The following is a 21,885-nucleotide window of genomic DNA, read 5'->3' on the forward strand; positions in this document are numbered from 1 at the left end:
ATACTGAGTCGAGCGGTAACAAATAGCCCAACATTCACCGAAACTGTAAGTCTTTATAGGGAACATGGTCATACAAATGCTGCTGCGGTGAATACATATAGAATATTGGTAGAATTGTTATTGCGGGTGTCAACATTGTATTCGTAACTTGTCGGACATGGCAGAATTGTACATGTTAGAATATGATCTTCTCCATACTGTTCTTTTCAGATATAACTGATTTGGACACCTTTGGTTTGGGGCTAATCGACAAATCAGAATCATGGTGTCACACAGACATTCCCGAAAACTTACCGTCGACCCACACTACAACAACAACATCGCTGTGCTGACAGCATGATGACTGCTATCCAAGCCAAAAGCACCGCCGCTAGTACCATCCACAAGCCATTGCCAAAGCTTACAGTAAAGTCGCCTTCAGGGAAAAGGGATTCGATGTTGTCTTTAACACCGACGACCAAAGCAATGTTCGCAGCAAAAACAGCGGTCGAAACAATTGCTATGATCGTAGCGACTACAAGTACGATTGTCGTTATTAAGTGTGAGGGAAGCAAGAGGGACAACACAAAGGCGACGGTCGAGAGTGCTGCATTGACGGGATGCAGCACAAGAATAGTCAGTAGGGTCACCTCTGCAACATTTGCAAGCTTAGGGGAGAGCCCAACGAGGGATAAAATGGTTGTAGGAACGGTATATCCCAACTGTGGACCATAGCATGCTTCTTGTGCTTCGACACCGTTAAGGATACTGAAATGTGACAGATGAGAAAACGTCAGTGAAATTTGGTCAAAGCAGATGCTCTACCTCAATGCACAGACACCCCATACTCCGAATTGCAGTTCTGTGACTGCATTCGTGACGGGATCAACAGAATTTACTGCTGAAACTCTGATAATCATGATTGACTTGATAATTGGCGAAGATAGACCGGCCAAGAGAAAGAGGAGGAATGCGGCGAGAAATAACGTGAAGCAGGCCAGACGGAAAGCGCGCTCTCGCAGTAACCGTAGAAGCTTGTGAGACTTGGCTAGATGGCCACGCAACCACTGTAAGACGCCCTCCATGCTTGGTGTTACCAGCGACTGGGATTGGGAAGGATGAATACAACGCATTGCTTGATGTAGTGCTTTGCGTGGATTTGGAGCTGCAGGCGAGACAGCCTGGAAAGATAGATAGCTTTACCACTACATCATACTCGCAAGGTTGTCGCAAGGTCTCGCGTGCTGTGGGAGTTCGTGAGAGTCTAGTCACTAATATCAAAGCCCGCCGTGACTAAGAGGCGTAAATTTCTCTACAAACAAAGTTCGTAATCATCACCGTGTAAGTGTTATAAACGACCAACTAGGATGTCATCTCTTAATTCTTCCAGAATATCCATGATTACAACTCGTTCAAACAGGGTAGAGGTCTCCTTGAGTGCTTCTGTGACGAATCTCTCCCTCCCCTTAAATGTCATCCGGAAGAAATAGTAGAGATGCTCGTCAGTGGACAAGCCAGCCTCGATGATTACCGCATGGAAGCGGTGAAAACCTGGCGTTGAAGCCAGGAGGGTTGACAACAGAGTCAGACATGATGCAGTGTCCGAAGCACCACCGTCTTGGATGGCGTTCACTTGATTATCCTGAGGTTCAGGAGTAGCCTGATTATCAGAACAAACAAGGTCATGCTATATCATGTATGTTAGGCGCACTCGGAGTATAATTGTCAGTGGAATAGCGAAGAACCTGTGCATCTTTACTGGTGGGCCGAGTAATCTGGTTGCCAGAGCAAATAGCGAGTGACGTTTGACGCGGACGGTCATGCTATATCATGTGTTAGCCGGATATGAGGTATGATCATCAGTGAAATAGGGAACCTGTACATCTCCAATCTGAGTAACCGGATTGATAGAGTGAACGTCTGATTGTCTCTGACGGTCATGCTGAAAGATGTGTTAGATAATTGCCGGTGGAGTAGGGGGGAAGTTAGAACCTGCATAATTTGAAGCTCGGAGTTCAGTTTCTGGTCGTAAATCAGAACAATCTGGTAGTTAAACCATGTAGTTTCGAATTACCTGGAAATTTCTCATAATTCTCGGGCGATTATACATTTTTCCAAGGAACACTTCCACTGCCCAAGCGTCTTCATAGTGCATCAGGTGCGACAGCTCTCGATCAAGTAGGACCTACAAGACATGTTTCAGCCTCAGACACACTAAATAGTCACATTCTGCCAAAATATATTACCTCTCTCTTGAAAAAATCTATTTGTGATTGAGACTGCTCCAAATACGGTATCGAAAAATCGATGTGATGAAGAGCTAAGTCTCTAATCGCTCTCTTTTGAGGGGCAATCAGATGTAATACATAGCTTCATATTCCAATGGTCACTCACTTGTGTCTTGTAGCACATCTGGGAGCTCATTTTCAATCCTGCATGGAGGTAGCGTGCAGGAAGCCGAGGGTTGCACAAGCTGTCTATGGAGACCTGTGAAGGCCGCCTTATGAATATGGGTCCTTGACGTTGAGAAAAGGGTGCTAACACATAGATACTATTCATTGTTGTCCGATAAATGGCAATAGATAGGACTCACACTCTCTGGAGGCGCAAGACGTGGTATAACGAGTCACTGGCATGATAGTGTAACTTGGTGAGTCAAGACTGTCGTCCGCTTCACCGTTACGCCAAAAGGAAGTGATACTGAAAGCTTATGTTTCAGTATCGCGGACGGTATTTATGCAGGTTATGGGGACTCTAGTAAGCCAGCGAACTTACAGAGAGGTGGTGGGTCAGTCTGCAGTAGTACAGTGACCTTGCCCCGCAATTTATAGGCACGTGAACCCCCTTTATCTGCGTTGATCAGTTATAGAATATATCATCTGAGGAGACACAAACACATAAAATATCAAGGTATTTTCCCCGAAGAATCATCGTAGTCGTCGTCGTCCACTGATTATCAGACACACTGTCGAGGCTCGTGGCTAACATGATGTACAGCAATTCATGCGCGTGTCCAGAACCGTCTTCACTTCTGACTCGCCATGAAAAACACACCTTGAACACCGATCTCCGCGGCCCTCATCTTAAGCATATCGTCGCCCCAGGTAGTGAGTGCTGCTTCAAGTTCAAGAAGCGAGGGATAACATTTCTATGCACTATTACTTTTGAAGTCTTCCGACGCGTTGTGCACTGCAAAACGTACTCTCGCTGGAATGCATGTCCTTTGATGAATGTGAGTGTATTTAAGAAGAGAATGGCGTACCAAATATTTTATTTCTGTCTCGGGGAAAACGTGGCAGGAGCGTGTTGAACCATGGCGTCGAAGTGCAAGCGGCTCATTTGTCGCTTCTCGGAAGGTCAACACTACATAGTATCCGAGAAGCAACAAATATACGCCATTTGCACCAAAGTCAATAAGTACCGCTAACCAACCGCTTGCTCTAAATTTCAGAGATATTCCAATAATCGGGCAACTTCATCGATACGACAGGCCTGTGGCAGACTAAAAAGAACAATTATTATGGGCCGAAACATCCTATAGAAAGTCGATATTGTACACGAGGTATTGATGAATAATGTCAGAACAATAGTAAGGAACGGTGCACGAATGGAACTTGTGCGAGGGTAGATTTTGACGGCCTGCAAGTTGTAGCCTAAAATGTGGCTTGTAGTTGTAAGGGTCCAAGAAACACGAAAGCGAACAGCAAACATTCAAAGCATGGTATACACGTTGCATGAGATCATGCAGCATCTTTAACATCCTCTCGCACCAAACCGCTCTCCTCACCTGTAAGCCGTGGAGTCCCGTAAACGCCACCGCCGAAGAGGCCCCCACCACCAAAATGATGTCCATCCAAAGTCTGTCTCTGGCGCAGGTATATTATGTTGCGAGGGCCCAGGTTCAGGTTGGTAGCCACGCCGCCGAAAGAACTGGTCCTGCGGCAGTGATTCTGGTTCTGCGATTTTGCCTGGATTATCTATATCCTCGTCCACTTCAATGGTGATTTGTAGCCCCTGTCCTTCCCTTCGATCCCGCTCTACGCCCCGTAGTCCATAGCTACCTAGTCCCCATCCGACGACCTGGGAACCAGGTTCCCGCATCGTATTTCGGGTCTCTTCACGGCCAAACACTTGATGTATGCGCTCCACGCGCTCGACAGCTTGTAGTCTCGCTGCAGTAAGATGCGCGTGGCGCAAGCGTGCGTACCATCTGTTTACAAATTGTAGAGGTAGCATGCCCCTTGACGACCCCTGTGCCGTTGCACCTGCAGTTGATAGGGCATTGTCAGAAGTGAGAACGTCCAATGGTTCAGAATTATCAAGTCCTTCGTGCCCCTGGCTGGAATTTCGGCTCTCAAAGTGATCGCGCTTCGTTGTGAATGCACCGGTGACACCCTTCCACATGGTCTTGGCTTTCTCCCGTTGTTCTTTCCTCTTCTGTGCTCTCAGTTTCCTCTTTCTCTCACGTTTCTCCTCCTTCATCAGCAGCTCTTCTACCTCGCCGACGCCCATCCCAGAACCAACCCACCACCACCATCCAAGGAAACTTTGCCACATAACCACGCTCCACATAAGTTTTGGCATCCATCCATATTGGTCTTGACTCGGTATGTAGATGAAATTGAGCGTGGTCGACAGGAGGGCGAGGACGATCGCGCCAGCACCGAACGCTGATGTCCCACCATCGGTGCGCCATGCCGCCTCGCGGTTAACAAAAAAGCCCCAGATTATTAGTGCAGAAGTGAACAACAGTGACAAAGCTGCATTGCACACATTGCGGGTGTCCTCCGCGAGTGAGATTGAGCTCATCCCGTAGAAGATAGGGAGCAGTTGCATTATAGCGGAGATAATGGCCAACGGACCTGATTACAAGCAGGAAAAAAAAAAGTTGTGATCAGTATTGCGGGGATCGTGCGGAATACAGAACATAAAGCGCCCATAGAAAGAATATCCCAAAGTTCCAGGACGCATGTGGAACAGAAATGCAGGGGCTTTACAGCCGCACTCACCAAGCAGGCCGAAAATGAGTCTTGCCTCGAGGTTTGAGGGAAACAGTAAGGTCAGAAAATGAATGTGGGTAATCTAGATAACAGCATCGGTATGATCAGAGTATGCTACGTTCACTTGCACTAACCTGTATAACCATAGATGTAGTCGCATTCATTACGGTCCATGTAGCGCCCTCGACAAGTGACCATCGGTGTGCATATACCACAGCAGGATCTGAGGTATTCCCCGTTACGACGACGCCATACTGTGGCATGTCCACAGCTAGATAGCTCAACATGTATGGCCAATGTTGACTCTCCTCTACATTGGAGGAGAACACGACATAGATAGTGGCGGTGACGGAAGCGAGTAAGGTCACCACCCCGGTGAGCTGCAGCATATAATTGACACGAGCCAGGGGCCAGTGATACTGAGCAGTAAAAAGTAGGTGAAGAAGCAGAACGACGACAAGCGTGAGGACCACGCCTGTCAGGAGGATCTGGACTGGTAAGGACTCGACGAACGCGGGTCTATACTGTAGGATAGGGTCATGGTCGTAACTACTGTTATCGTTCTGGGCCATGACAGCAGGACAGAGTTGAAAGATAACGGTGAAGAAAATAACAAGCCATTCCTGCCGTGTAGACGGCATCATGAACAAGTTCCAAGAGACTATGTGACTTGGTGTCACGCATGACATGTCACAATTTGGCTTGGCTTGCTTGGCTGTACTTGGCTTCCAATCACTGGGTTTGCTTCGTGTGAACGACGTGCTGGAACCATCATTACTCAGACCTTTGCAATGGCTTATCCGCCTGATCGATGAGTGCAATTTCGTATACAGCTTGACGCGTCTTGGCAGTGGAGTCAAGATCAAACTTCCCCCGCCTAAACGCCTGGGGCAAGATTCGATACTCACGCTGTCGGATTCGATAGAACTCGGTTTGACCACGTACAAATCATTTGCATGCATCGCTCCAGAGCTAAGCTCGCGCAATGTGTATTTGGAAGTTGGAACACTGGAATCCTCCGACGGCAGGTGTTTTGCCTGGATGATGGCCGTCTGGACCATGACAGCTGTCAGGGCCTTTTGACTGACGAGTCCGAACAAACGTTGTCTGCCAATCTGAGATTGTCCTGTTTTGTCTCTAGAACTTTATCCCGAAAAATAGTAGCCCAGGGTAGACTTTGCCCAAAGGACTCTCCACATAGATTAGCCACAGAGTGGCAATCCACTCGCTGTGAACTCGCCAAACCCATAGGCTCGGTCACTGCTGACGCAGATAATGCTTTCACGCTTCGAACAACGATCTCATCAAGCTGACATCCAAGTGGCATACGAAATGAAGTGTGTTTTCCAAAGTGAACTGGATGTGATCTAAATAAATACCTGTGTACATAAGGATTTTAGTCTAGGGAAGAGGTAATGCAGATCCCAACGATGCAGATGGGACAGAATCTAAATTCGTGGATGGTGCGATTGGTAGGGGCGCATCTCCGGCGCTCGCGTTCAGTTGCGCAGCCATCAGCGTCCGGAACCTCGAGTCCTTCGAGTTCACAAGCTGCTTATACGTCCCTGACTCTGTTATCCGCCCATCTGGGTGCACAACATCCCCGTTAGTTTAATCTTAGATACAAGAGGCAAGCCAGATCACCTTCAAGGACGACAATCCGCTCCGCGCGGGCAATAGTTGACAAGCGATGTGCAACGATCAGACACGTCGTGTGTCGTGCTCGCAGGATCTTATCAATGGCATCATTGACCTAAAGGGGTCCTGTTAGAACAAGGTCACTGAAGCAGGGAGTGAAGCATCTTACCCTATGTTCCGACGCAGCATCAAGCGAGCTGGTCGCTTCATCGAGCGCCAAAATCTTGGGTTTTTTCAACAGTGCACGTGCAATTGCTAGGCGCTGCCTTTGTCCACCACTCAAGCTCAGACGGCCAACTGAGCAAAAGAATCATCAAATAATTCGCACCAAGCAGGAAGAAGGTAGCACAAACTTTCGGTGTCGAACCCCTTTGGCATCCCAAAGATGAAATCGCAATTTGCCTCGCGTGCAGCAGCTTCGATCTCCTCGCGCGTAGCATCCTTGTTTCCGAAGGCAATATTCGATGCAATAGTCCCCGTGAAGAGGACGGGTTCCTGGGAGGATGTTGTTACAAGAGCAGATGTAAGTGCAGAATTGAGCACTTGCCTGGGGAACAATGCCGATTATGCTGCGCCATGAAGAGGGATTGAATTCACGGATATCTATCCGGCCAGGTTAGCACTCCATAGGAGGCAAGATGAGGACTACCCACCTTGACCATCAAAGGTCACTTTCCCGCGCACAGGATCGTAGTACCGCAGAAGCAAAGATTGTACGGACGACTTGCCACCACCACTCTTCCCCCTGTATACCCCAAGGTTAGCAGCACCGACAATAACTGCTAGCCCGCACGACTTACACAATTGCCACGCTCTCTCCGACGCCAATCTCGAGATTGAAATCATCAAGGATTTGGACACCTTTGCGACTGGGGTACTCAAACCCGATGTTCTGGAATCTCACCGTGCCATAGCGCGAAGCGTCAACGTCAATGCCTCCATGGGGCGGAATCGCTGGCGTGCGGTCGAGTAGCTCAAATATGCGCGTGCCCGCACCAATCCCACGCATAATGGACGACTAATATTGCTCAGTTTAATGGACACCGCCAGAGTATCGAAAACCTACGAAAAATGAACTGTGCAGGGCAGTGTTGAAGTGGTCATATCATAAGTGGAAGAAGACTCACGTCAACATTTGAAGACCTGAACCAACATATACGGTATATAGCAGGAGACTTGTCAGATCTCCGACAGTGATCGCACCCTGCGAAACCAGTGTTCCCCCTACACGAATGTATTTAGAGTTTTTCACCAAAATACAAGGAAGCCGTGCACGAGCTACACACCATAACCAAGCAGCCCAAGGATAGTCACATTTCCGCTCCAACCAGTGCTTCCGAAGAAGATTCCTGATGCGATTGCCTCCTTCCGAGCTAGCTCAAGGACGCGCGTCACCCGGTTGTGAAACTTTCCCTCCTCTTGGTCGCGCGCATTGAATGCTTGGATTGTCCGTAGAGCCGAGAGCGACTCTTGTGCAACCTAGAGTATCATGGAAGAAACGTGTGAAAAACGGAAAGATAAACTAAAGCTGACCTTGGTCATTTCACCCATCGCTTCTTGCGTTTGGTTCGAAAGCTTTTTCAGGTAGCGACCATAGAATACCTGCGAGCGCTCAGATTCTGCTATACTAATAGGAAGTTCTGCTCACAGCACCAAGAGAGACTGGTGGAACAATTCCCAACATCATCACAGTTAGTGTGGGGGACAAGTAAAGCATGGCACCAACTGTAGAGGGCATGCCCAGTCATGAGCAACAGCAGCACGTCTGTAAATACGACACTTACGACCAACAGACGACATCACAATGGCTCGCAGTCCATCTGAAAGATTCTGTGTGACACTATGTGCAACAAATTGAATGGATATTTCTCGGATAGAGCACTGCGAAACCCTACCTCTCCCCGACAATGCTTGAATCCGCAGTCAATCTGCTTAAAACATCACCCTCTCCCTTCTCCACAAATTCAACTTCTTGTCTCAGTGCTGCAGCATATGCCCGTTCCCTCAACCGTGCAACGATTCGCTGGCCCGACATTCGCATGAGGAACGATCTCGCTGCGTTGCACGTTGCTCCGGTCGTAAACAAAATCAGAAGAGCCGCCGAGGCTTGCCCAATTGACAAACCGAATGGTATTTCCTGCGCACGAATTGAGTCAACCGCGTCACCCCCTCACTATCAATTTACTCACAGGGTTTGCAGAAGAGAAAAAATCTATCAATTTTCCAATCGTAAACGGAACGCTCATGGCGACTGAAGAAGACACCAGCAGCAGGCCCACCGCAAGTAGCAAAGGCCTTTTCTCCTGCTTCGCCAGTGCAACGATTTTCCGGAACGAAGAACTACTTCCAGGTGCAGGCTGCAAAGCAGATGGCAGGAACCTCGTAATCCCAGATATCTTCTTGACAGGCGTCTCAGTTCCATAGAGGCGCGAGGTCTGGATAGTAAATAGATGTGTCCGTCTCTTGGAGAGTATGCGTTGAGTCTGCGACGAAAGTGCTAAGGGTCGGACATTATTATGGCAAGACGCCAGCACCCTGCCAGTGATACTTGGGACTTGAACTCGGAAATTGGACACGTAAATGCCCAGCAGCATGTTCTATCACAGGTTAAGCATCAAAGCCGCGTGTTTCGACGCTCCACCGTTTTCTGTCCAGCCAAAGGATGTAATCCAAGTCTTACGCCTGCCCAGTGTGATTCTTACTATGTGTTGTGCATTGTTTGGCCTGACGCTCTTAGTGAAATGTTCACATCCTATTAGGCTGCGAGGGCGCGGTGACTTTGATCCCGTCGACGCCTTGATTGCGACTATCAGCATTGAATAATCTGATGCCTTCCCACTACCCGCAGCATGGCTATTGGGGACCTAGAGTCGAAATGGTAACTACTAAAACTATTTCTCTCCAAAGGCGGTGAGTTTAATAATAAAATTCAATCTACTAGTGGCCTAATATTGATTTAGATATAGCTGTCAAACAACTGATGCCCATCAAAATGCTGACTGGCTGGTTCAAGTGCTGACAACTATAAGAATGGTGGATGGTGGTGTGCCTGCAAAAATTCCATGCGCCCCATCCAGATATGACCATAGTCTCAAATGATCCCGTTTGGTTGCCGTTTATCAGTAGTGTTAGTTTTCTCAGCTATTTTATAGGTTTGTAGAGAGCAAGTGGGATAAGCTTGAAATGACATCTCATAATCACTGGTTTTGCAGTTGTATCTTTTGTTGTAGTGGTTTATGATTGGGGTGAGCGAAATAATATTTTCTGAGGGTATTCTAATTGTGACATTGATATCTATATGGTATTCAAGCATTAACATTCGGACAAGAGGTAAGTTGCAGTGTCATCGCCGCAGCCGTCCCACTAACAATGTTTCAACAGTTCGAACTGGTCTGGGTAAGCGGGGTCTTATATCAGAAGACAACTGGATAATGCAGTTGACTCGGAGCAGACGCAACGCTGGTCCTTCATGACCGTTCTTTATATATGTGTAAGTAATTTATGTTATGAATACAATTGACATGTTGTGCTGAGTCGATATCAATATATGCTAGGTGCGCTACATCGGAATACTATATTCCGTGTAAGTTTGCAAGGCTAACAAGTCGACATTGCACTGTACTAACAAGCCATATATCACAATTAGGATTGTCGCATTATGTATGTATTCCTCAGATAAATTGCACTCGTTCATTCTTACTGGTGGCTTGTAGGGTATCTCCCAGGCTCGATAACAGACGTAGTGAGTATCTCATAACCTTTCCCATTCATTTACTGACTGCACTACTACGCAGGAGTGAGTAATATTCCCTATTCCCAGTCGTTTCGTCATATCGAACATAATGACTGCAACAGCTGTAGGTTTATTTGAAGCATCAAGTCCATCAATGCACGTCAGTAATTTTTTCAGGCCTTGTTGTTTATTTCATGTCGGCATGGATACCTGTCGCCGTCAATGCCATGCTGGGCGGTGAGCTCACCTGTGGTACCTTCCTGATATTGATTTGACTAAAATATTATTCAAGTCATAATGACGAGTCGGATACATGCAATGTATGGACGATCAAAAAAGATGCTCATCTTTCTCGTTGTAGTCTTACTGCCTTCCACGATCGCTTCCGGCGTTATGACAGCAATAGCAAACATCGGTGTCTCGGCCGGTAAGCTCTGATTATTAATGAAAACCTGAAGCACATAAAACTCATGGACAAATACCAGAAGAATCCGTGTTTTTTGGTTACCATACGTGTCTTTTAAACATTGACACAAACCAGGGACATCTGAATAACGAGACAGTGATACCCACCGCTGTATGGGAGATCCTCGCCTTGGTTCTTGCAGTCTGGATTGTCATAAAACATTTCCATGTGCTGCGACAACTACCTACAGGATCGACCATCGGGGGCTGTTTTATGGTGTTAATTCAAAGTCACGCATTTTACTTTGCAGCGTGAGTTTGGTGGTTTGGATGTTATTCTCTTGTTTGACTGAAGTTTCGCATATGCTAGCTTTGCTACTGTGGCTTGCTTGAGCCTAGGCTTACTGTCTACATATATCATGGTGCGCCAACCTGCGACCAAGCATCTCTTTCTGTCCGCTCATTATTATTTTCAACAGTCCTCATCGTCTGCGGGAGGTGACGTTTACATGGGTGTTTTCGGAATTGCCCAGGTGTTGCAGATGTTTGTGCTGGGCCCACGTCTCATCCTCAACATTCGCGAATATGATGCTAAGCTTGTGGCCAGGTCCGACGAGGGACCAGACATGATGTCCATTTGTTTCCAGGCTGGTGAAGATGTTTAGCAAAGTCATCCAAATGATCAATGATCAACCACATTTATTTAGTATTTCGTCGTGGTATTTATTTAGTGGTAAATTTGGAGGATAGGATTAGGTTTGGAAAAATACTATTAGAATTATCTATACGTACTCATTCTCGTGATTCGATGATCACGATTTTGTTCCCACGGGATTCATCCTTTTACCATGAGACCATTGCGGGCCACAGTGAATGGAGTTGTAGCTGGGGTGAATAGACTTGACAAGTCATTTTCACCTTGGGATACGGTGAACAAGTTCCGTGCACACAAATTCACCTTCAAAGACTCGATTTACATCCTTCACATACTTTCTGCTCTCTTCTGGCTCACTCTCATGCAAGCCCCGCCATTTCCCTACAAACTAGCAATACCAATCTTATACGCGATCGCCCTACTCATCCCATTCACTTCTCAGTTCTTCATACCTGCAACACCCGTCTTTTCATGGGTTCTCATGTTCTACTCAAACCAATTCCTACCCGCAAACCACCGCCCCGCAGTGCACGTTGTCCTCCTTCCAACCCTCGAATCCGTCCTCTACGGTGCAAACATAAGCGACATCCTCACTCACTTCACACACCCAATCCTCGACATCATCGCCTGGCTCCCTTACGGCGTTATTCACTACACATTCCCCCTCGTCCTCGCCGCTATCCTCTGGCTGTTCCGCCCACCCACTCTCCCCGTATTCGCAAAAGCTTTTGGCTATCAAAACTGCATAGGTGTATTCGCCCAAATAGTTCTTCCCTGTGCAGCACCTTGGTACGAGATCATATATGGCCTTACGCCCGCAGCATACGGCACACCCGGATCCGCAGGTGGCTTAGGCCGCATCGACGACCTCTTCGGTGGAGATGGCTACAAACGCACTTTTGCCAGCTCACCCCTCGTATTCGGCGCATTCCCCAGTTTGCATGCCGCATGGGCCACCCTTGAAGCACTATTCATCACTGCCTTGTGGCCCCAGTACGCGAAATGGGCTTGGGGATACGCCGCTGTCCTCTATTGGAGCACCATGTACCTCAGCCATCATTATCTCATTGATGTCGTGGGTGGTGCCTGTCTCGCCACCGCCTGTTTTTACTGTTTTGTCCCCGAGGAGCTGCGCAATGGAAATGTCAATGTTGCTGGAGACAAGTACGAGAGATACGATCTCGAATCGAGGAGAGGTGGTCTGGGCGCAGACGAGTTTGCGAGCGATTGGACCCTCAGCGATGAGGAAGAGACGCCTATTGCCTACCGCTCGCCGAATCCCGCAAAGGGGAAGGGGAGAGGACATAGGCATACAGCTAGTATCGCGAGTCTTATCAGGTCTGATGAAAGAGCTGGAGAGGAGGGTTGGAGTCCCGTTGCCGGTGTTGGGTTTGTGTTCCCGCCTGAAAGTCGGAGGTAGGGCGTTAGATGGATGGTTTCTTTGCATATACCCGGGTTATGATTGCTAGATTCTTGTTTGACTCTAAATCTGCATTTACATAGTCCAATCTCAATGTTTTAAAAACTGTCCAATTCAGCATAAATTACAAAAAACATGCGAAGAATAACGTTTCCAACGGACATTCACTGCAGCGCAGACCTGATTGCGCAATGCGGATCGACTGCTCCCGTTTCGTCTCTGTTTGCAAGTCAAAGAATGATAAGCGTACGCGTCCTACTGACTCTTACACGCCCCGAATGCAGGGTTCAATGGTACATCGAACCTGCATAGATACCAATCGCGATGCACCGACGAATACAAATGTCGCATTCATTGCGATGGGGATGGAGGCGAGGTAGCGGCGGTGGACGGTCTAGCCGTGTTCGGAGCGGAGCCTGCTGGTAGCGGTTAGAGTCCTCGAGCGTTTGTCCAGCGTGAGATCAGGCATAGCCCTGGCTCCAGCGATACGCGCACGGAGAGGTGGGCCTGGGTGCGAGGAGCGTGGTACGTATGTAATTGAAGCTATGACTCGGACCCACGCACTGACGATCACTGTAATACTTTAACAGCAGTCAACGACGGGTAGACAGACAAGAGATGCATGCATGGGCTGATGAGAGAGCTGGGGGGAGGGGGGAATATATAGAGTCCAATCGCAGGTTCATTTGTGACCCTAAGAACTTCAAGTAAGTTTCCTCACCTTTTCTATATAAATACGGTTCACAACTTCACATGCAATGAAGAACTAGAAAGCCGGCAACAAGTTATTGGCTGTTGGGTAGCAATGACTTGAAAAGTCTTCTATGCATGAAACCCAAGCTCAGGCCCATCTGCGAGGGCGCTGAAGGCTGGACTCGAGTCCAGGTGTGACACTCACATCGTCCAAATGGCCTATAGGAATCCTTTTTCTCAAACCTTGAATCCTGAACATAAGCTAATTGCAGGCTTGCGCATCTTCATGCCTCCGATGGGGCAGATATGGACTACTCCAAGTCGCGTTGAATGACCGCGTGACCAGTGCGCGCCGGCGAGCCGCACGTCACGGCAAACAAACTATGTCCACTAACCGACACATGCATTTTCTCATCCTCACAGCTGGATAGGTTCCATACTTATTCTGCTTCTCAATCCAGTACTAATAAGATATAAATATATTGACTAACCATGCATTTTTTTTCGTTCCCGTCAACTGCACCATCAAGTATTTGTTGTGCACGACAGTTGAGATGCGCCTCGATGCAGCCCTCGGAGTGATCACAGACCTACGTCTTTGTCTCATCGGTGGTCTCTGTCCTACGATTCTAGCAATCTGGCAGGTTCCCTCGTTACTCTTCCAACCACGTGAAATCTCCCGCGTTTTCATGTCCCGTGTATGGGACCTCTATGGTAATAGCGTCGACGAAGCCGGAAGGCAGGTCAAAAAAGGGCTCATCACTCCACACGCCTATGGTGTTGTGCTAGACATCGGTGCAGGTGTGTCTCTTCCTCCACCAAAACAATAATCTGTTCATGTAAAAAAAGGACACGGCCACATCGTCAACTACTTCGACCATTCACGTGTCACGAAATACGTAGCTGTAGAGCCTAACGTGCATATGCATGCAGAACTGCGCCGTACTGCCTCTGCTGCCGGGTACAGCGAAGATGCTGGAACGCTCCTCATCCTCCCTTGCGGTGCTGAAAACATTTCTACCATCCTTTCCTACCTTCCGGCGCCGCACCCTCCTGTAGACACGCTCATATCTGTCCTCACTCTTTGCTCCGTCCCCTCTCCACAATCCACGATCTCCACATTGGTCACAGAGGTGCTGAAACATGGGGGGCAGATATTGTTCTATGAACACGTGCTTAGCGAGAGAAAGGATGTTGTGTGGTGGCAACGTTTTTGGACGCCGTTGTGGGGTATTGTTTTTGATGGATGTCGTCTGGATCGCCCATCTCATCGGTGGATTGAGGATGTGGGGGGATGGGTGCAGGGAGAAGGAGGTATTTGGGGGAAGGAAGGGGAGACTGAAGAACACCTGTTTTGGCACCGAGTGGGGAGATTAGTGAAGGCGTGAGTAAATTCGTGCCATTCATTCTTCTCCATAGACTTGGTCCTTCACAATTAACACGTATCTTTTTGACGAATGAAACCACTGACTGCCACGTATGTGCTCGCTGCTGTTCAGCGTCGAAGTGTTTCTTGCATGGTCGCTTCATAAACCGACTTAATATTTCTGAATGCCATGTGGTCAATAACACACAAGATAGTACAATCGCTCATGAACAATCGAAACCGAAACGAATCGTTATGATTTGCAGAGATGAGTGTTTGAAACTTGGACACTGGGTGCCACTGACGATGATCTGCAGTGCAACAACATTATTCGAGGCAGTCAGAAGATTGAACCAGTACTACCATTTGCATGTTGTATACTGGTGCGAGGTTCGAGAAAGAGACGTGAGTCAAGGAAGACGGAGATTTCATGAATTGTATAGACGTCCGCATGCAAGTGGTGCACACCCACTAGAGAGTCCGGTTGTTTTCTTCCATTGTCTTCAGGCAGCTGCCGCACCCACCGAGTGACCATCCGTCAGATCGATGACGTACGTTCGTCCAGGAAGAGAACACAGAAATATGCGGATAGACCGGGGTTAAACCCGGGTTCAGTAGAACGCTGATACAGAAGATATTTCATGTTTATGGAATGACGCGAAATAGACGCCCGTCGCCTGCCCGCACATTCGCCCATCGCTGCTTAGATTCTTATTCCAACCACTGATGTCACCGAAGGTTGGAAAATAAGAGATATGCTAAATAGAGGAGCGACTTGAACGACAAATCGACGTCGACGTTCAAGTCAGATGCTGATCGGCATGGTCACATCGTATCATAATTGGATCATTGATCTCCGAGACTTGAGGACTATAGGACGAGTAATTCTACTCCCTGAGGCGATACCAGAGGAGCAGCGGGGGTCCATCTATACGAGTTCCATTGCAGAGAATAGAAGCACAGCCCGATATGTTGGTGGCAAAAAGAAACGTCTGATCCGAGGACCATCAGAACCAGATTCCTTGCTTATTCGCGTGTCCAGTGACTCGTCTAAAAGGTTAGCGATGTAGAAGTTCAAAATTTGTAAATCGAAATGGGGGTGAACGCCGCAAGCTGATAGCTGGGCTATCTGTTCATCGATTGCTCTTCGACGCCCACACGCTACCCATTTGCGGACTTAGATCAATATCTGGGCGACTTTCGTACTCGTGCAACGTGTGAAGTGCCAATAAAAAGGCGGATAACACAGCAAACCGCACAGAAGTTATCATACGCAAAGCCGACCGACCTCCACAGCCTACTTAAGAAGAGTTCGTACAATCTTCAAATCATATGTAACTTTGTGTCCGAAAACGATCCATTGTGTACTTGGGCGGCTCCATTTTAGTTGATGTCGGAATCAGTGTACGGGGTTTTGGCAAAACCGATGCGGGAGCGGGAGGTATCGAACACAGTATAGAAGCGCTCGAGGAATGCGTAGCCGTTAATAAAATCAAGCCCGGCACCACTGGTCGTACCAAGGTCTGCGATGACGAGATACATGGCGTTGCTATCACCACCCAAGTAGGTGTTGAGAGCACGAGGCCAGAGTTGGGCGTTAGGGGTCATAGTGTAGGTTTCCTGTGCAAATGGTAAACAAGGGATGTGAGGGGTGATAGGAATGGCGTACGCTGTCAATATGGAAGTTCAGGTTTTGGAGGGCTTTGTAATTGGCAGAGGAAACGAGGACAAGACCAGTCGCCGAATCCGGACTGCCGCCGGTTGCAGACAGGTACTTGTTGTAGGCATCTATCAAACGCCAATTAGACCATAATTACTCATTGCACTCTGGTACCACACCGGTGGCAATAAAAATAAGGGTGGTTCCAGTATCGACGATACCAGCAGTGGTAGACAAGATCGTTGTGGAGCCGTAGGAAATGCTCTCATCGATACCCCAATAGGTCGATGCGCTTTGTGTGGTAGTGATAGGACTGAAACAAAACGGTTACTATTAGCCTGGATTGATCTAGGAGCTAAGGTAGCTTACGTGTACGTAATGGGGCCTGCGTGCTTGTTAGCGATAGTTCCACCGAAGGTGAGCTCTCCATTGGTGACTGGCTGCGAATTGGTGGGCTCGAAAGAGATACTAACAACCTCACGATGAATGGTGCCTTGGCTATGCAGGTTGTCAGTGACAGTCGGGATCGCCGTTGTCGGATCATCTATTAGGGTACCAAGTGTCAAGCCTACAGGTCCGAGGCCAAGGATACCGTCAACACCGACGAAGCCCGAGGCAATAGAGGCAACACCAATCGACTGATGGGGAATGGTGAGCCCCTGACCGAGAGTGACGGTGTCGGTGTACTCAGTTCCTATAGATAATCATAGGAATTTCCAGTAGCTCGTGATATATTTGTATGTCGTACCATAGAAGAAACCAGTACCGTAGCCGATATTCACAGTATTACCAGTGCTGACGCTGGTTGTGGTCTCCGCGTACGCAGTGCCAGCGCCAACCCATGTGTTCGAGCTACCGGTGTCGACAATCAAGGTGTCTTCAATAACACATTAGCAGCCGCATATGTTCTCAGCGTTGAACTTACAGGTTGTGGGGGGGCTGCCAACGCCAACTGCTACGGTGTATGAATTACCGACATTGATCATAGGAGTGGTAATGGCGCTGTGCTTGAAGGAGGGGTCTTTAAGGGCAGCCACGCGAGCTTTATCCTGCTGCAAGAGGCTGTTGGTACCATTGGAGACGTTCAACCTTCTGGCAATGGGGAGGGTGATGGGGGAATTTCTGATCTCAACGGGCGATGCTGTGATTGACAAAGCCAGGAGGACAATCATCAACAAAGATGCAGCGGGGAACATGGCTGACTCGAAAGTAATATGATACTCGGTGATCTGTTATATATGCGCTGGCGAACGCGAATATTTGGCACCTTGGCCACGTAGGAAACGTTCCCTCTTGAAACAGCGATGACGAGACATGTGTGACTGTCCGAGAATGACGAGTGCGGCAAGGGATTAACTTCCTCATAAAACAAGAAGTTGGTTTTTGATCCAGGTGACAGGAATTTACAATTCGCCTGTTTACTCGTTGACCATGGACCACTAACTCACCTCACGTCTATTTCCGTAGAGACGCTTGCCCATTAATATTACACCTCAGCAGAACATCGATGTCAAGTTGGTGTAGCAAACGTTGCTGAGAGTGGTTGTCCTTGGTTGTCCCGGGACTGTAAATCATTGAGTTGTTGATGATATTGACGCCATTTATTAACTCGGCCCGAAACCAGTGACGAAGCTCACCGATTTTTAAAGCATTCTGGCTGGTTACATGTGGTCCAATGGTTCATTTGCAAGTAAGAAATTTGCTAGAAGTTGCATGACTACAGCATCTGTCCCTTGACCACGAAGGAAATTAGTGCATTATCCTGTAGCGTACACCAGTCTCAGACTCCTGTCAGGAATCAACAGGCGCATGTGTAATGCATGGGCACCTACAGAATGATTTCTGCTATCATGGTCCCGAGTTTTGTACATACGTCATACGCGAGCACCTCATCGAAAAATCTTGTCCTGGGAAGCGGAAGTCCACTGGAAATTGATTTGTCTGACCCAGGTGATGAATGTGACGCGCCAGCTTCCACCTCCGCCGGCTTCTTCCGATTCCTAGCGTTATCCATCTTCTTCGGTACTCATAATGAATGTAAAAGCGACTCTTTGTTTTTTTATCTGCTTGGAGTTGACCCTCGATCAAAAGTTAGCCTTCCTTTTTACAAACGTGAACGGCATCCCTACTGGTTAGAAGGATCTGATCAGCATGACAATTCGCCAGGCCTCATCCAATTTCGTGCCATGTAGTGGAGCTAGAGATTCATGAACTTTTGTCCCTTCGACGAACGCGATAGGGTAAGCTTATCTCAACAGGGTCCAGGAAAAGGCAGTCCGACAAAATGGTCGTGGGGTAATCAATGACCTCAATACTCGCTTTGGGGTCCAGCTGTAGAGGGAAGACATGCCACTTGGTTTCGCGTACATTGAAGTCCAGCACTTGCATGATGCCAGATAGTAGCGGAAATACTACTCGATAGCCATGAACGTAGTATCTGCTCAAAGGCTGATCAACGTGGGTGGAGGCAAAAATATTAATTCATGGATAGAATGTACATCCGCTCCTCCTGATTGGTCCAGAGACACCTTGCGTGCAGTGCACTAATTGGGTGAGGGACTTTGGGGGAGGGTCGCGACACGGGTGATTTGGTATTGGTTTTCCCAAAATGTAAATATTTGGATCGAGCCCGCGTGATCATGTACGCGTGGTTCGAAATGAAGGACCAGTCGCTGATACGACTGGGCAAGTCATCGTCGTCGCAATCCTGCAAAGCCAGTGTTACCCTTGTTCCTTAAAGTTCCCCTCTCTTTTCCATCATCTTTCCTACTAGGAAGGCCTCATCATGATGCTGGACAACACGGACAAGGACACCCACGATAAAGAGGGTCAGGATAAGAAAAAGCGCGTCAACCTAACGTCTGACAAGCGCACGGCTCATTTTGGTCTACGCGGACGCGCAACGACTGGTTTTCCAGTGAAGACTCGGAGTAAAGCGCTATCGGCTCTGTTGCGGTTTTCTCATTCTCTCAACGAATCCACCGAATTGGTTGCCAAGCTCTTTTGGCCTGAAGAAGCACAGCAGAGCGAGCCTGAGATCCTCGAAGAGGTCTACAAGATTGCGACTCAAGATCTGGCTGTGTTGGGCCATGTTCCAGACATGGTCTGGTTCCACAAGTTTGAAGAATCATCCACCGCGACAATCAGAAAGGCACTAGGAATCAACGACGCGGGTAGCCGGGTCCTATACATCATCGTGTTCAGAAAGCTTGACCCAATCACGACGCTGATCGGGGAGGAGTTCCTCCTCGCATGGTGGGAAGTCGTCAAAGGTAAGTGTCCTATCATATTTCTCGTGTTATTTATGATACACTTACTACTCGTACAGGCCATCGTGCTCTCTGGAAGAATGGCGTGCATCACCGCGACATCAACCCTAGTAATATAATGGGATACCGCTTACGTAGTCGATTCATGAGTGTCCTCAATGATTTCGACTTGTCGATTACAGACGCGTCGAAAGGCTTCGAACGCACGGAAACGGCACCATTCATGTCATTAGAACTTCTTACACCTGAAGCCATCGCAGGCGAAGTCGAGCACGTGTACAGGCATGATGCTGAATCGTTCATCTGGGTTCTCATCTGGGTCTGCCTTCGGTATGAGAAGGGAAAGCTCCTCGGCAAGGGCAGACCACTGGATAAATGGCTGATGTTGGATGCCAGGAGATGCCAGGAGAAAAAATGCAGCTACATGTTCATGGTGGACAAAATACCTCCAACGCAATCGCACCGAAAGAACTTCATCATTGCAAAGAAATGCTTAGGGATGGTTTACGAATGTGGAGGCCCGTTACCGTCCATTCCAACAGACGATGAAGTAGTATTCAACACATGGTTCCTGAACCACGTGCCACAGAATGTACTTGAACGCAATATTTCTCTTGTAGAGCAGGAATAATTGTGATTGAAGTAGTGCAAACTCGAGAATCTGGTATTCTCAACAACATCGTCAATCACACCATACAGCCTTCGAGACTAGGTTCGTGACCAGCTTGGCTTATACACCTCGGACAAGTCAAGTAGCGAAGCCAGGCTGGTCGATCTCGGGTCACCCCGCAAGGTCTGTGCACAAGAATATATTCGAAACGGGCGTAACAGCACTTGGATCATGCATGCTAGACATCGCTCCATCGAGGCTTTAGAATTGTCGAGACACATAAGAAGTTAATGGGGGTGACGCGTTCACAGTTGTGCAACTTCAAATTTCGTTGACTCCTGTCTGGCAAACTAAAACCGACCTCAACGTCAGCATACGCGGGTCAGTCATGGAATTGTAAGTTGAGAAAATTTCAAGAATCGAACACTCGCACTTATACCTGTTGAGCAGCATCAACTTTCCAGTGGTACGTCTACCAGGAATCATTCATCAAACAATGGATCGTATGATCTCCGTCCCGCCTTGCCTTCCAAGATTCAGCGAAAGACCCTACGTTCAGTGGGATCCTCCCATGGCTCGGCAGTCTGAAACTGCATCATTCTAAGCGTTTCATCGACAACGTGACACATACATTCGGCAACAAGTCGGACCCTACTTAGGCCTGACCTTTCGATTTCCGTACTCAATCTCGACACCCTGCTTAGCCGATCGGAGATATAAATTCGAACACAGCCTGTGTATGTAGTTTTCGCGTTTTGGCTTAGCGTTATGCAAATGTGCTGTAACAGTTGATGTGATCAATCAAAATTCTCACTCAATTTATCCACACTGACCGCTATAAATGCGCTGGATGTCTGCACTGACTGCATACGCCCCATCCAGATATGAACCCTGGTCCTTTCAGCTATTTTGCAGGTCTGTAGAGATCATGAAGATGGCGACGTGCCACTTACTGACCGGTTTCGTAGTTGTGTCTTCTGTTGCAGTGCTTTATGATTGGGGTGAGCAAAATGATACTTTCTGAGGGTAAATAACATTAATATCTATATGGCATTCAAGCATTAACAATCGGACAAGAGGTAAGTTGCAGTTCGGCGCAGCCATCTCACTAACAATGCTTCAATAGTTCGAACTGGTCTGGGTAAGCGGGGTCCTATATCAAAAGCAAACTGGATAATTCAGTCGACTCGGAGCAGATGCAACGCTGGTCTTTCATGACCATTCTTTATATGTGTGTACGTTATTTATGAACACAGTTGACATATTATACTGAGTCGACTTCAACATATGCTAGGTGCGCTACATCGGAATACCATACTCTCTGTAAGTTAGCGAGACTAACAATTCGACATTGCACTGTACTAAGAAGCTATATCTTACAATTAGGATCGTCGCATTATGTACGTATACCCAGATACACCGAACTCGTTTATCATAACTGGCGGCATGTAGGGTAT

General features: G+C 47.9%; 8 protein-coding genes across 8 annotated transcripts; 3 read left to right on the forward strand and 5 right to left on the reverse strand.

The window, feature by feature from the left end:
• Positions 1-25: 25 nt before the first annotated feature.
• Positions 26-1,245, reverse strand: EDB93DRAFT_1177038 (uncharacterized protein). Its single transcript, XM_041450541.1, has 3 exons — positions 805-1,245; positions 295-747; positions 26-242 (listed from the first exon to the last, which is right to left on the reverse strand). Exons 1-3 carry the CDS (start codon positions 1,062-1,064, stop codon positions 176-178), a joined length of 780 nt encoding a protein of 259 aa, XP_041302702.1. The 5' UTR covers positions 1,065-1,245; the 3' UTR covers positions 26-175.
• EDB93DRAFT_1177042 (uncharacterized protein) lies at positions 1,246-2,777 on the reverse strand. Its single transcript, XM_041450542.1, has 8 exons — positions 2,573-2,777; positions 2,374-2,516; positions 2,226-2,318; positions 2,054-2,164; positions 1,972-2,001; positions 1,856-1,921; positions 1,725-1,802; positions 1,246-1,666 (listed from the first exon to the last, which is right to left on the reverse strand). Exons 1-8 carry the CDS (start codon positions 2,613-2,615, stop codon positions 1,328-1,330), a joined length of 903 nt encoding a protein of 300 aa, XP_041302703.1. The 5' UTR covers positions 2,616-2,777; the 3' UTR covers positions 1,246-1,327.
• A 985-nt stretch (positions 2,778-3,762) lies between these two features.
• EDB93DRAFT_1094011 (uncharacterized protein) lies at positions 3,763-5,620 on the reverse strand (the record flags this gene model as incomplete). Its single annotated transcript, XM_041446557.1, has 3 exons — positions 3,763-4,841; positions 4,989-5,061; positions 5,114-5,620. The coding sequence occupies 3 exons, from the start codon at positions 5,618-5,620 to the stop codon at positions 3,763-3,765; spliced, it is 1,659 nt and encodes a 552-aa protein (XP_041302704.1).
• A 615-nt stretch (positions 5,621-6,235) lies between these two features.
• EDB93DRAFT_1177065 (P-loop containing nucleoside triphosphate hydrolase protein) lies at positions 6,236-9,278 on the reverse strand. Its single transcript, XM_041450543.1, has 15 exons — positions 8,807-9,278; positions 8,513-8,754; positions 8,402-8,457; positions 8,266-8,342; positions 8,151-8,219; positions 7,904-8,096; positions 7,745-7,841; positions 7,684-7,693; positions 7,418-7,635; positions 7,271-7,362; positions 7,165-7,220; positions 6,971-7,112; positions 6,787-6,914; positions 6,624-6,732; positions 6,236-6,565 (listed from the first exon to the last, which is right to left on the reverse strand). The coding sequence occupies exons 1-15, from the start codon at positions 9,209-9,211 to the stop codon at positions 6,381-6,383; spliced, it is 2,079 nt and encodes a 692-aa protein (XP_041302705.1). The 5' UTR covers positions 9,212-9,278; the 3' UTR covers positions 6,236-6,380.
• Positions 9,279-11,582: 2,304 nt separating this feature from the next.
• On the forward strand, positions 11,583-12,964 carry EDB93DRAFT_1177085 (PAP2-domain-containing protein). The gene has a single exon (XM_041450544.1). It carries the CDS (start codon positions 11,604-11,606, stop codon positions 12,828-12,830), a length of 1,227 nt encoding a protein of 408 aa, XP_041302706.1. The 5' UTR covers positions 11,583-11,603; the 3' UTR covers positions 12,831-12,964.
• Positions 12,965-13,850: 886 nt separating this feature from the next.
• EDB93DRAFT_910839 (uncharacterized protein) lies at positions 13,851-15,028 on the forward strand. The gene is made up of 3 exons (XM_041457917.1): positions 13,851-13,954; positions 14,054-14,324; positions 14,373-15,028. The coding sequence occupies exons 2-3, from the start codon at positions 14,078-14,080 to the stop codon at positions 14,909-14,911; spliced, it is 786 nt and encodes a 261-aa protein (XP_041302707.1). The 5' UTR covers positions 13,851-13,954; positions 14,054-14,077; the 3' UTR covers positions 14,912-15,028.
• Positions 15,029-15,912: 884 nt separating this feature from the next.
• On the reverse strand, positions 15,913-18,020 carry EDB93DRAFT_911003 (aspartic proteinase). The gene is made up of 6 exons (XM_041457919.1): positions 17,475-18,020; positions 17,298-17,426; positions 16,919-17,243; positions 16,729-16,862; positions 16,559-16,677; positions 15,913-16,509 (listed from the first exon to the last, which is right to left on the reverse strand). The coding sequence occupies exons 1-6, from the start codon at positions 17,743-17,745 to the stop codon at positions 16,273-16,275; spliced, it is 1,215 nt and encodes a 404-aa protein (XP_041302708.1). The 5' UTR covers positions 17,746-18,020; the 3' UTR covers positions 15,913-16,272.
• A 1,175-nt stretch (positions 18,021-19,195) lies between these two features.
• On the forward strand, positions 19,196-20,667 carry EDB93DRAFT_911016 (uncharacterized protein). The gene is made up of 4 exons (XM_041457920.1): positions 19,196-19,821; positions 19,878-20,410; positions 20,462-20,530; positions 20,584-20,667. Exons 1-3 carry the CDS (start codon positions 19,335-19,337, stop codon positions 20,462-20,464), a joined length of 1,023 nt encoding a protein of 340 aa, XP_041302709.1. The 5' UTR covers positions 19,196-19,334; the 3' UTR covers positions 20,465-20,530; positions 20,584-20,667.
• Positions 20,668-21,885: the final 1,218 nt, after the last annotated feature.

The sequence above is a fragment of the Suillus bovinus genome (assembly GCF_016758785.1).
Source record: "Suillus bovinus strain UH-Sbo-P2 chromosome Unknown EDB93scaffold_89, whole genome shotgun sequence".
NCBI lineage: Eukaryota > Fungi > Basidiomycota > Agaricomycetes > Boletales > Suillaceae > Suillus > Suillus bovinus.

Coding starts and splice junctions, on each gene's coding strand:
- EDB93DRAFT_1177042 (XM_041450542.1), bottom strand. CDS start 2,615: ATGCCAGTGACTCGTTATACCACGTCTTGCGCCTCCAGAGAGT. Junction 2,002..2,053: donor GAATTATGAGAAATTTCCAG/GTAATTCGAAAC, acceptor ATTTACGACCAG/AAACTGAACTCCGAGCTTCA. Junction 1,667..1,724: donor CCACCAGTAAAGATGCACAG/GTTCTTCGCTAT, acceptor TACATGATATAG/CATGACCTTGTTTGTTCTGA.
- EDB93DRAFT_1177085 (XM_041450544.1), top strand. CDS start 11,604: ATGAGACCATTGCGGGCCACAGTGAATGGAGTTGTAGCTGGGGTGAAT.
- EDB93DRAFT_911003 (XM_041457919.1), bottom strand. CDS start 17,745: ATGTTCCCCGCTGCATCTTTGTTGATGATTGTCCTCCTGGCTTTGTCA. Junction 17,427..17,474: donor TGGCAGCCCCCCCACAACCT/GTAAGTTCAACG, acceptor GTGTTATTGAAG/ACACCTTGATTGTCGACACC. Junction 16,678..16,728: donor CCTTATTTTTATTGCCACCG/GTGTGGTACCAG, acceptor GGCGTTTGATAG/ATGCCTACAACAAGTACCTG.
- EDB93DRAFT_911016 (XM_041457920.1), top strand. CDS start 19,335: ATGATGCTGGACAACACGGACAAGGACACCCACGATAAAGAGGGTCAG. Junction 19,822..19,877: donor ATGGTGGGAAGTCGTCAAAG/GTAAGTGTCCTA, acceptor CTACTCGTACAG/GCCATCGTGCTCTCTGGAAG.
- EDB93DRAFT_1177038 (XM_041450541.1), bottom strand. CDS start 1,064: ATGGAGGGCGTCTTACAGTGGTTGCGTGGCCATCTAGCCAAGTCTCAC. Junction 748..804: donor TGGGGTGTCTGTGCATTGAG/GTAGAGCATCTG, acceptor GTCACATTTCAG/TATCCTTAACGGTGTCGAAG. Junction 243..294: donor TGTTGTAGTGTGGGTCGACG/GTAAGTTTTCGG, acceptor TTTGTCGATTAG/CCCCAAACCAAAGGTGTCCA.
- EDB93DRAFT_1177065 (XM_041450543.1), bottom strand. CDS start 9,211: ATGCTGCTGGGCATTTACGTGTCCAATTTCCGAGTTCAAGTCCCAAGT. Junction 8,220..8,265: donor CACCAGTCTCTCTTGGTGCT/GTGAGCAGAACT, acceptor GAGCGCTCGCAG/GTATTCTATGGTCGCTACCT. Junction 6,915..6,970: donor AAAGGGGTTCGACACCGAAA/GTTTGTGCTACC, acceptor TCTTTTGCTCAG/TTGGCCGTCTGAGCTTGAGT.
- EDB93DRAFT_910839 (XM_041457917.1), top strand. CDS start 14,078: ATGCGCCTCGATGCAGCCCTCGGAGTGATCACAGACCTACGTCTTTGT. Junction 14,325..14,372: donor TGTGCTAGACATCGGTGCAG/GTGTGTCTCTTC, acceptor ATGTAAAAAAAG/GACACGGCCACATCGTCAAC.